This window comes from Hemitrygon akajei, unplaced genomic scaffold (assembly GCF_048418815.1).
Source record: "Hemitrygon akajei unplaced genomic scaffold, sHemAka1.3 Scf000042, whole genome shotgun sequence".
NCBI lineage: Eukaryota > Metazoa > Chordata > Chondrichthyes > Myliobatiformes > Dasyatidae > Hemitrygon > Hemitrygon akajei.
The window spans coordinates 2,218,623-2,231,070 of NW_027331928.1; the positions used below are offsets into that span (position 1 = coordinate 2,218,623).

At 50.5% G+C, this 12,448-nt stretch overlaps 1 protein-coding gene across 1 annotated transcript in view; it reads left to right on the top strand.

Moving 5' to 3' along the window:
• The first annotated feature begins 8,193 nt into the window (after positions 1-8,193).
• The window catches only part of LOC140720434 (uncharacterized), a 128,907-nt gene continuing 124,652 nt past the window's right edge, over positions 8,194-12,448 (top strand). Inside the window, exon 1 of the mRNA XM_073035286.1 lies at positions 8,194-8,260. Within this exon, the coding sequence (XP_072891387.1) occupies positions 8,194-8,260 (67 nt within the window). The remainder of the gene's footprint in view (positions 8,261-12,448) is intronic.

Here is a 12,448-nt window from a genome sequence, read left to right on the forward strand (position 1 = left end):
AGTGATATTGTGGGGGTGGATCTGGACTCTCTGACGGTGGTGTCTGAAAAAAGGATGCTGTCCAAGTTGCATGCCATCTTGACAATGACTCCCATCCACTCCATAATGTACTGGTTTAGGCACAGGAGTACATTCAGACAGAGACTCATTAAACCGAGATGTAACACTAAGCGTCATAGGAAGTCATTACTGCCTGAGGCCATCAAAACGTTACAATTCCTCCCTCGGAGTGTCAGGACACTCTGAGCCAATAGCCTGGTCCTGGACTTGTTTCTACTTGGCATGATTACTTATTACCATTTAATTATTTTTGGGTTTTTTTTGTTATATTCCTGCTCTATTCTTGGTTCGTGCAACTGTAAAGAAACCATGATTTCCCTTTGGATCAATAAAGTATATCTGTCTGTCTGTCTATGTCCATTACACAGAAAAGAATTCCCTATGTATTCTTCCTATATATATTCTCATTTAGGTGAGGAAAAAGGAGTGAATGAATGAATAAAAAACAATAATTGTAATATAAAATCATCCTTATAATAAGTATTTCTTCAGATAGTATTACACAAAACTATTTCTGCTCCGTTTAGCTTATCAACATTTTTAAAGTTAGCCAAGCCTTAGTCACCCTCTCTGGAGTGGGTGAGGGCTGTCTTCGGAAAACTCCCAGTCCCTTCCTCGCCCTCCTCCCGTCCCTTGCTTCCTCGATGCTCTCACTATTTCCCAAGCAGAGCGGGATAACTGCTCAGCTGGGCTTCCCTCGGTTTTGATCACGCTGACGGGCAACCCTCTGTCCCTCATGTCTGCAGTCGCCTCTTCCACTGACTGATACACTTAGATCCCATCTTCATAAAACACTCGTTTAGCAGGGTAGGGAGATTGGAATCTAAACTTGTCCTCGCTTTAATTTTCGCTTTACTTCAGAGTATTCTTTTCGTCTCTGCAGGACCGCCGCGGGGGTAGCCTTGATCGAAATATATTATTTTCCCGTCCAAGAGCATACATTTCTTTCCACAGACCCTTCGTAGAAATCTCCGCCTTGGGATCGAAGGGATCTTATTACTACTGAGGCGTGACTGTCTCCGGTGAGACTCGGGAGGAACGCACGGTGCGCTCCTCTCAGTTTCAAGCTCCATAGTTGAAGGGGATTGAGCCTCGGGAGGAACGCACGGTGCGCTCTCTCAGTTTCATGCTCCATAGCTGAAGGGATTGAGCCTCGGGAGGAACGCACGGTGCGCTCTCTCAGTTCAAGCTCCATAGCTGAAGGATTGAGCCTCGGAGGAACGCACGGTGCGCTCTCTCAGTTTCAAGCTCAATAGTTGAAGGGATTGAGCCTCGGAGGAACGCACGGTGCGCTCTCTCAGTTTCAAGCTCCATAGCTGAGGGATTGAGCTCGGGAGGAACGCACGGTGCGCTCTCTCAGTTTCAAGCTCCATAGTTGAAGGGATTGAGCCTCGGGAGGAACGCACGGTGCGCTCTCTCAGTTTTCAAGCTCAATAGTTGAAGGGATTGAGCCTCGGGAGGAACGCACGGTGCGCTCTCTCAGTTTCAAGCTCCATAGTTGAAGGGATTGAGCCTCGGGAGGAACGCGCGGTGCGCCCTCTCAGTTTCAAGCTCCATAGTTGAAGGGATTGAGCCTCGGGAGGAACGCACGGTGCGCTCTCTCAGTTTCAAGCTCCATAGCTGAAGGGATTGAGCCTCGGGAGGAACGCACGGTGCGCTCTCTCAGTTTCAAGCTCAAAGTTGAAGGAATTCTAGCGCGTACTGCAGCAACATCGTACAAACTTCAATCATAGACCAAACCCTCCGCTCCTTCGGGAACATTGTATATCCTGATATTTTTCCGCCCTGATTGTCCCCCCTGGTCAGGCAGTTTACTTTCTTGCTGATTTAATATTTTTATCGTCTTAATAGTATCTGTTCCACGTTTTGCCACGCGATCTTCCACCTACTCAATTCGTGTCTCTGCCACCGCTATTTTTGACTGACGTTTCGAGCTCTGACTAGGATATAACTTAGTTGCTGTTTTATATATTTTGGAACTCCCGCATCGCTTCAAAAACTTTTATCATATTCGTCTGAACGTGGCCCTGTCGTTAGCCTCGCTACCACGCGTTCGGGTAGGAGATCCGCTCGCTGCACGCCTCTCGTCCATAGGCTCCGCAGTGACGCTTTTTTAAAAAAAATCTCCATTCATTTTCCCCATTCTTGCCCCCTTATCAATTCAGTATTTTCGAAAGATCTTATATTGATGGATTAACAGGGCAAAATATGCGTTTTTTTCCGGTGGAGCTATTGACTTAAGCCGCCATTCCGGACAATGACGTCACCCGGAACCGCGTGTGCGGATTTAAACAAAGTCAGCTGATTTTCTCGCAGACGCACGGAGGCTGGTGGACGAAAGGGTCACTGAATGAGCACTTCGAGTGCCCACGAGGGTGGGCTGAGGATCGGTCTAGAGAGACCGAACAGGGGTTATCACAGTGTGTGTAACGGTGGGCCCTGTGGGAACTAACGGTGTGTCTAACTCTCGCTGAGTCGGTAGTTTTACCGCTTGAGGACAGCACCCTTGGCGCAGTCACATTTGGCTGACTTGAAGGATTGGAAGTTGTGAACAGCAAAACAGGGACCCCAGGGTGTTCTATTGCTGTTGACTCTTTTACAGGGTTGTGTGTGTGTAGCACATTCATGCGGAAAGATAGGGAGACAGTGACTAATGCAGAGAGCGAACGGGATGGACAGTAGGTAACGGGGTTTATCTGAGAGACCTCCCGAACTCCGTCTGTTGTTCTGCCGTCTGTCTTGATGTGGAACCGGTCACTGCACCGATCAGCGTGCTTTGGTTTCTCTAAACATCAATATCCCGATACCCATTTTCAGTGTTAAACACAGCACAGTCTGAAAGGGTCATCTGTTTTCAGCTACCGATCAGCGTGCGTTGGTTTCCTGTAAACATCAATATCCCGATACCCATTTCAGTGCTAAACACAGCATAGTCTGAAAAGGTCATCTGTTTCTCCGCGACTTCTACTGGTGTAAATTTAGTGCAGATTTGAGAGAGAGAGAGAGGAGAGAGAGAGAGAGAGAGAGAGAGAGAGAGAGAGGAGAGAGAGAGAGAGAGAGAGAGAGAGAGAGAGAGAGAGAGAGAGAGAGAGAGAGAGAGAGAGAGAGAGAGACTGAGATGAGTTGTTCATTTCACTCGGAGGGAGGGGGCTCGCTTGCTTCTTTGGGTGTTGTGTGTTTGTCCTGGGCCGTGGTTTCCCGCAGAAAGAGGGTCTGAATCCCGGCGATGTGCAGAGAAGTGATGAGGGTACGGCGATCAAGCCAGGAACCAACCGCGTGTGGATGGGTGTCGAGGGGATACAATTTCTCCGGGACAATAGGGTTCTGCATGAGTGACACATATCCGCAGTCTTTCACTCCTTCTCGACTCATTGCACCCCTCTTAATCGCCGTCTTCCACTCCTTACTGCCTCTCTTCTCTTGCTAGCCCCACCCACCGTCCCTCCCTTACGTCCCTCCTCCCTCTCTGTAGCACTCTCTCTCCTCGTGCTCATACTCTTCGTCCCTGCATGTCCCCCCCCTCTCTCTCTCTCCATTTCTTTTCCACCGTCAGCTCGCCCCTCTGCTTTCTCTCAACCAAAATTCTCCTCAAATAACCCCCCGCAGTTCCCCCACTCTACACCCATTCTCTCCTATATCTGACCGCTGCCCTCTTTATCTCTGCTCCTTCCTCTCTGCCCCGTCACCCAATTTATCTCTCCGATCTCCCCCATACACCCCATTCTCCCCTCCCCTTGTCCCCCACTCTCACAGTTCCTCCCCCGCTAATCTCATTTCTCGACAACACGCGCTATCACACCCTCAATCTCCCTCCTGCCCGGCACCTCCTCTGCCTGTTCTGGGTCTCGCTCTTTATCAGCCCGTCATCTGGTGTTTAGCTGGCGTCAGTCAAACTCCCCTGTCAACGCGGGCTTCCTCTGACAAAGGTCGCTTCACCTTTCTAGCTCAGAGACGCAGAGAAACCTCGACAGAATGGACGACAGCGAGACTTACATGAATTTGAAGTTCCACAAAACAGACTCACGGTCTCCTTCCCGAGGTAAGGGGGCAGAAAGAGGGAGATTCGGTCTTTGACATACCCCGGGGAGTGAGAGACGGGACGGTGTGGACCTAGCGTCACACTGTCTGACCACAGGGGTGTATGATTGGACGGTGTGGAGGGAGTTTCACACTGTGTCTGACCATGGGAGTGTGTGATGGGACGGTCTGGAGGAGATTCAATCTGTGTTTGACCCCTGGAAGGTGTGTGATGGGATGGTGTGGAGTGAGATTCAATCTCTGCCTGACCACGGGTGTGTGTATTGGGACATTGTGGAGGGAGTCTCACGCTGTGTGTAACCTCGTGAATACCTAACGCGATGGTGTGGAAGGAAAATCACTGTGTCCGATTCGGGGATTCTGTGATGATTAAAGTGTGAACGGAGCAGCACTCTGTGTCCGAACCCTGCAGGGTGTGAAGGGACGGCGTGGAGGTAGGTTATTAATGTGTCTGACCCCCAGAGGGTGTGATGGAACGGTATGCAGGGAGCATAGCTCTGCGTCTAACCCCGGGGAGTGTGTGACTCTGATTCTGACCGCGGTTTTTTTGTTTCTTTTTTGATTAGCCGATGTGGAAACAAATTTATTATGTGTCTAACGTAGTTTGTAGGTGCTGGACTGTATATTGGGATATTGACTCTGTGTCAGATACACAGAAGATATATCCACTCCAGAGTGAAGCTCCATGCATTCCATCCCATCTCTCTCCAACCCGCAGATCAAACATTCATGGAGTCAGTCATAGGGAGAAACTACCTCCACTCCGTCCCATCACGCACCTCCCGGGGTCAGCAACAGAGTGAATCTCCCTCCAATCCGTCCCATCACGCACTCCCGGGGTCAGAAACAGAGTGACTCTCCCTCCACACCGTCCCATCACACACTCCCGGGGTTCAAACACAGAGTGAATCTCCCTCCACACAGTCCCACCACACACTACCGGAGACAGACACAGAGTGAATTTCCCTCCACACCGTCCCGTCACACACTCCCGGGTCAGACACAGACTGAATCTCCCCCACACCGTACCATCACACACTTCCGGGGTCAGACACAGAGGCAATCTCCCTCCAAAACGTCCCATCACACACTCCCGGGGTCAGACATAGGGTGAAACTCCCTCCACACCGTCCCATCACACACCCTCCGGGGGTCAGACACAGAGTGAATCTCCCTCCACACAGTCCCATCACACACTCCCGGGGTCAGACACAGAGTGAATCTCCCTCCCCACCGTCCCATCACACACTCACGGGGTCAGACATAGGGTGAAACTCCCCTCCACACCGTCCTATCACACAATCTGGTGATCAGACACAGAGTGAATCTCCCTCCCCACCGTCGCATCACACACTCCCGGGGTCAGACACAGAGTGAATCTCCCTCCCACCGTCCATCACACACTCACGGGGTCAGACACAGAGTGAATCTCCCCTCCACACCGTCCCATCACACACTTCCGGTGGTCAGACACAGAGTGAATCTCCCTCCACACAGTCCATCACACACTACCGGGGTCAGACACAGAGTGAATTTCCTCCACACCGTCCCGTCACACACCTCCGGGGTCAGCCACCGAGTGAATCTCCCTCCACACCGTCCCATCACACACTCCCGGGGTCAGACACAGAGTGAATCTCCCTCCCCACCGTCCCATCACACACTCCCGGGGTCAGACACAGAGTGAATCTCCCTCCACACCGTCCATCACCCCCCCCCCCCGGGATCAGACACAATGTGAATCTCCCTCCACACCGTCCATCACACACTCTCGGGGTCAGACACTGAGTGAATCTCCCTCACACACCCTCCCATCACACATTCCCGGGTCAGACACCGAGGGAATCTCGCTCCACAACGTCTCATACCGCACCACCGGGGTCAGACACAGGATCAAGCTCCCTCTACACCGTTGGTGTTATTTCTGCTCACTTCCACCGGATAGCCATCTCTCGATTCTCAGCTTTGCTACGACTCTCTGTACAGGCCGGTCGTGTGGCTTCATACCACTTCCTCCCAGTGACTGCAAACTGACCTCCCCTCCACAGCTCTCTGTCCCCTGAGTTCTACCTCTGACGTCACACACTTATTATCTCACTCCCATCCCCCTCCCTCCTCTGTTCTTCCTCTGACGTCAGACACACTTATTATCTCTCCGACAAACACACTGTTGGAGACTACAGGAACGCTGAAGTGCTGGAGATTGGTGAGAGGGGTGAGAGGGAGTGAAGTGGGAGATTAGCTCTGTGTCTGATCACGGGAGTGTGTGCTGCGCGGAAGCTGCTCTCCGTTTCTGACCCTGTGGTGTGTGTGATGGGGCGTGTGGAGGAAGCTACAATTATGTCGGACCCCGGGAGTGTTTGTTCGGATGGTGCCGAGACGCTCTCCGACCATCCCCTACCTCTCTCTCTCCCCTCTCTCTCTCTCTCTCTCTCTCTCTCTCTCTCTCTCTCTCTCTCTCACCTCTCTCTCTCTCTCTCTCTCTCTCTCTCTCTCTCTCTCCTCTCTCTCTCTCTCTCTCTCTCTCACACACACAACATACACCTCCCCGCTTACTTACTGTGGAGGATGTAACTAAACTCCGCCGTCCAGGAGACGATGCATTTCCCGGGAACGGGACAGACGGCCCGGTCACATTTTCGTCAATGTTCAGTGTGAGCTGGAGAGAGTGGGAAGAGGGAAAGTGGGGTAAGGGAAACTCTAGTGGGTAAAGCACACTCGGGAGTGTGTGAGGGAAAGGGGAGACAAAATGAGAAGGCTTAGTGAGGAGGACAATGAGATAGAAAGGCAGAGGAGAGAGAGGGAGTGGAGCAAAAAGGAGAGAGTTGAAGAGAGAAGCGAAATTGATGCGGTTTAGAGGCATTCATGGAGAGACACTGGGAGAGAGTGAGGGAGAGTGAGGGAACGCAGAGAGAGAAAATGATAGACAGAAGGTGATGGAGGGTTTTTGTGAGAACTGCTGAAGTTCCTTCTGTTGGGCTGTCGTCGCTGCTATTTTTATTTTTGCTGTCTGTATGACAGCCCAGTCAGTGTAACCGCACGCTTTCAATACTTCTCTAAAATACTGACAACCCCCAGCTTATGTTCTCATGGGCGAAGAGACTCAATACTCAGACACCGCTCAGCGTGTGTTGGTTTCCTGTAAACTTCAATGTCTAAATGCCCGCTTTCTTTGGTAAGTACTACAGTGTCTAAAAATGGCAATCTATTGTTTGACGTATTCTCGGAGGGAGGGGGCTCGCTTACTTCGGTGGGTGTTGCGGGTTGTCTCGGGGCCGTGGTTACCAGAGCACAGAGGGTCTGAAGCCCCGGCGATAAGCAGAGCAATGGGGCGCTGAAGCTCAAACCAGGAATCAGCTGGAGGTTGGGGTTGCGGAGGGGTATTCGGTGAAAATATCTCTGACAATAAAGGCTCTGAATGAGTGACAATATATCCGTCTGCCTTTCCCTCCCTGTTCACTCATCATCCCTCACTCTTCCCCTCTTCCATTCCTTTCTCTCTCCCTTCCTCTCTTCCTATGTCCCTCCAACTTCCATATTTCATGTCCCTCAATCGTCCCTTCCCTGCATCTCTCCTCCTTCTCTGTAGCGCTTTCTCTCCGCCTTCTCTTCCTTCGCCACCTCCCTGTCCGTTTCTCTCTCTGTCTCTGTCCTCCTGCTTTCCCCAGTTAGCTCGCCCTCTGTTTTCTCACTCTCTCCCCTATTTTCTCTGTAGGCGTCCAACCCTCTATATTTCGACTCTTCTCTCTCCCCACCTCTCGCTATCCTCGTATTTATTGCGCTCCCACTTTCTGACCAAGTATGGCACGTCTCTCTTTTCCGCCAAATCCTGATATCCCCCTAACCCCTCCCTTTGTTTCTCCCCACTCTCACTACAATCCCTCCAGCCACTCTCAACGGTCCAGACCAACTACTCTCACACCCTCAGTCTCCCTCTTCCCCAGCTTTTCCTCCCTCTGCTCACGGCTCCTCTCTTTATCAGGCGCTCATCTGGTGTTTGTTTGTGTCGGTCTGATCCCCGTCTCAACACAGGCTTCCTCTGACAACGGTTACTTCCCCTCGCTGAGCTCAGAGACGCAGAGGATCCTCGACAGGATGGACGACAGCGAGACTTACATCAATGTGCAGCTCGTTAAACCGGAGTCACGGTCTTCATCGAGAAGTGAGTGGGGCAGAGACGGAGGGAAGAAGTTCAATCTCTTTCTGACCCCGGGAGGGTGTGATGGGACGGTGTGGAGGGAGATTCACTCTGTGTCTGACCCCTGGAGTGTGTGATGGGACGGTGTGGAGGGAGATTCACTCTGTCTGACCCCGGCAGTGTGTGATGGGACGGCGTGGAGGGAGTTTCACTCTGTGTCTGACCCCGGGATTGTGTGATGGAATGGTGAGGAAGGAGCTTCACTCTGAGTCCCACCCCGGGAGTGTGTGATGGGACGGGGTGGAGGGAGATTCACTCTGTCTGACCCCGGGAGTGTGTGATGGGACGGTATGGAGGGAGATTCACTCTGTCTGACCCCGGCAGTGTGTGATGGGACGGCGTGGAGGGAGATTCACTCTGTGTCTGACCCCGGGATTGTGTGATGGAATGGTGAGGAAGGAGATTCACTCTGAGTCCCACCCCGGGAGTGTGTGATGGGACGGTTGTAGAGGGAGGTTCACTCTGTGTCTGACCCCGGGAGTGTGTGAATTGTGCATTTGGAGGGCTTTTCTCTCACTTTCTGACCACGAGAGTAGGTAATGGGACGATGTGGAGGGAGCTTAAATCTGTGTCTGACCCTGGGAGTGTGTGATATGACGGGGTGGAGTGAGTTTCACTCTATGTCAGACCACGGGAGTGTCTGATGGGACAATGTGTAGGAGATTTATTCCGTTTCTCTGTCCGGGAGTGTGTGATGGGACGGAGTCGATGGAGTGTCATTCAGTGTCTGACCACGGGAGTGTTTGATGGGCAGTGTAGAGGGAGCTTCACTCTGAGTGTCACCCCGGCAGTGTGTGATGGGACGTGGTGGAGCGAGTTTCACTGTGTTTCTGAGTCTGACCGTTCTGTCCCAAGCTGAAACTGATGTATGGTAGGTGGAACTTAATGTCAAGCCCCTCTCTGTTCCCAGGGTCCGGACAGATGGAGGGCAGATTCACTTTTGTTGGTTTGAATGTTTCGCTGCTATGTCTATTCCTGTTGAGAAATCTCATGGCAAGCGCACGGTTAACCCTAACGGTTCCCTGTGAGACAATAAGGCAGAGGGAATGCAGGCGAGACTGGATGAGATATGAGCTCTGTGGGAGGGTCTGTGAGGATGAAGGGCTCAGGGAAGGGTCGGGGTGTAGGCAGAGCAGTGGGGGGGCGGTATAGAGAGAGGGCTGTAGAAAGGGATGAGTAGATTGCTCTAGGTGGTGGTGGGTACAGAGAAAGCCATGAGATTTGTGGTGTGCTGGGAGTACAGTGTGAGGGGTTTCGAGTGGGGGTGGGGCAATGAGGAGGGATAGCTCTGTGGCTGGGAGCTTGATGCGAGAACAGGAAGTGCAGATAACAGCTGGGAGGAGTGGCGAGGAGGGAGGAGAGTGGAAAGAGGCTGTGAGGAAGGGGATCTTTATAAAATGTGAACAACGCTCTCCCCGTACTAACCCCACTCTCTCATTCCTCTCTCTACCCTCCCTCCCTCTTTCCCTATCTCTCACACGCTAAAACTGTGCCACGTGCGAGTGAGATAAGGAACAGGAGGACTATAAAGATTAATACGTGGCTGAGAGGATGGTACAGGAGGGAGGGCTTCAGGTTTGTAGATAATTGGGCCTTGTTCCAGGGAAGGTGGGATCTGTTCCGAAGGGACGGTTTACACCTGAACTGGAGCGGTACTAACATTCTTGCAGGGAAGTTTGCTAGAGCTTCTTGAGGGTGTTTAAACTAAATTTGCAGGGGGCGGGGATACAGAATATGAGAGTGGATAGCGAGAGGAAGAATAAAGACAGGTGGGAACTACACGGTTCCGGAATATTAAGTCTGTAGTAGAGAAGGTGGGGCGGAACAAGTGATAAGGAGGACTCGTGTACAGAGGGATGGTCTGACGGAACATGGAGTTAAATGTGTTGAAAGAATAAGTAAATGTAGGAAGGACAACAAAATTCTAGGGGCGTATAGCCCGATGGGAGTTTGGGGAGCTGGGTTAAGCACAATAGGCAGCGATTCAAACAGAGAGAGGAGAAATGGGTTAAAAATTCTATATCTGAATGCAGGAAGTGTCAGAAATAAGGCGGATGAGCTTGAAGCTCAGGTGCGAATGGGTAACTATGATGTTGTTGGGATAACGGAGACATGGCTGCAGGGAGATCAGACTTGGGAAATGAATGTACAAGCGTATACGTGCTATCGTAGGGACAGAAATGTGGGCAGAGGGGGTGGGGTGGCCCTGTTGGTGAGGAACGAGATTCAGTACTTTGCAAGGGGGGACATAGGATCAGGAGAAGTAGAGTCTGTGAGGATAGAACTGAGGAACAGTAAGGGCAAAAGGACCCAAATGGGTGTTGTCTACAGGCCACCAAACAGTATCATGGATACTGGGTGCAAGTTGAATAGGGAATTAACATTGGCATGTGGCAAAGGTAATGTCGCAGTAGTTATGGGGGGTTTCAACATGCAGGTGAACTGGGAGAATCAGGTTGGTGCTGGACCACAGGATAGGGAGTTTGTAGAGTGCCTAAGGGATGCATTCTTGGAACAGCATGTACGAGAGCCGACCAGGGACAAGACTATTCTGGATTTAGTGTTATGTAATGAACAGGATTTGATAAGCGATCTCGCAGTAAAGGAGCCATTAGGAGGTAGTGATCACAATATGATAAGCTTTTATCTGCAATTTGAGAAGGATAAGGGCAGCTCGGAGGTGTCATTGTTGCGGATGAACAGGGGAAAGTATGGAGCCATGAGGGAGGAGCTGGCCAAAGTTGACAGGACGGATAGCCTAGCAGAAAAGACAATGGAACAGCAATGGCAGATATTCTTGGAAATAATGCACAAGGTGCAAAATCTGTTCATCCCCCAGAGAAGGAAGGATTCAAAGGGGGGAAAGGGGCCTCAGTGGTTGACAAAGGAAGTCAGAGACGGCATAGCATTAAAAAAAAAGGAAATATGACAGAGCTAAGGTGAGTGGGAGGACAGATGATTGGGAAGTTTTTAAGGAACAACAGAACTTAACTAAAAAGACAATACGGGGAGAAAAAAAGAGGTACGAACGCAAGCTAGCCAGGAATATAAAGGAAGATAGCAAAAGCTCTTTTCGGTATGTGAAGAGAAAGAAGATAGTTAAGAACAATGTTGGGCCCTTGAAGAATGAATTGGGCGAAATTGTTATGGGAAACAGAGAAATGGCAGAAGAATTTCACGAGTACTTTAGATCTGTTTTCACTAAGGAAGACACAAACAATCTCCCAGATGTATGGATGGGCCAAGGACATAGGGTAACAGAGGAAATGAAACAGATTGACATTCGGAAGGAAACGGTGATGAGAAGACTGATGGGACTGAAGGCTGACAAATCCCCAGGTCCAGATGGTCTGCACCCTAGGGTACTAAAGGAGGTGGCCCTGGAAATTGCGGATGCATTGGTAATCATTTTCCAATGTTCCGTAGATTCAGGATCAGTTCCTGAAGATTGGAAAATGGCTAATGTTATCCCACTTTTTAAGAAAGGAGGGAGGGAGAAAACAGAGAACTATCGACCTATCAGCCTGACATTGATGGTGGGAAAGATGCTAGAGTCCATTATTAAGGATGAAATAGTGGCATTTCTAGATAGCAGTGATAGGATTGGGCCGGGACAGCATAGATTTACCAAGGGTAAATCATGCTTGACTAATCTGTTGGAGTTTTTCGAGGATGTAACCAGGAAGTTAGACGGGGGAGATACAGTGGATGTAGTGTACCTCGATTTTCAAAAGGCATTTGATAAGGTCCCACATAGGAGATTGGTGGGTAAAATCAAAGCTCAGGGCATCGGGGGGGAAGGCATTGACATGGATAGAAAACTGGTTTGCAGATAGAAAGCAAAGTGTAGCGGTGAATGGGTGTTTCTCGGAATGGCAGGTGGTGACTAGTGGGGTGCCACAGGGCTCGGTATTGGGACCACAGCTGTTTAACATTTACGTTAACGATTTGGATGAAGGCATAGAAAATAACATCAGCAAATTTGCTGATGATACTAAGCTGAGTGGCAGTGTGACGTGTGATGAGGATGTTAGGAGAATTCAGGGTGACTTGGATAGGCTGGGTGAGTGGGCAAATACTTGGTAGATGACGTTTAATGTGAATAAGTGTGAGGTTATCCACTTTGGGAATAAGAACAGGAAGGCAGATTAT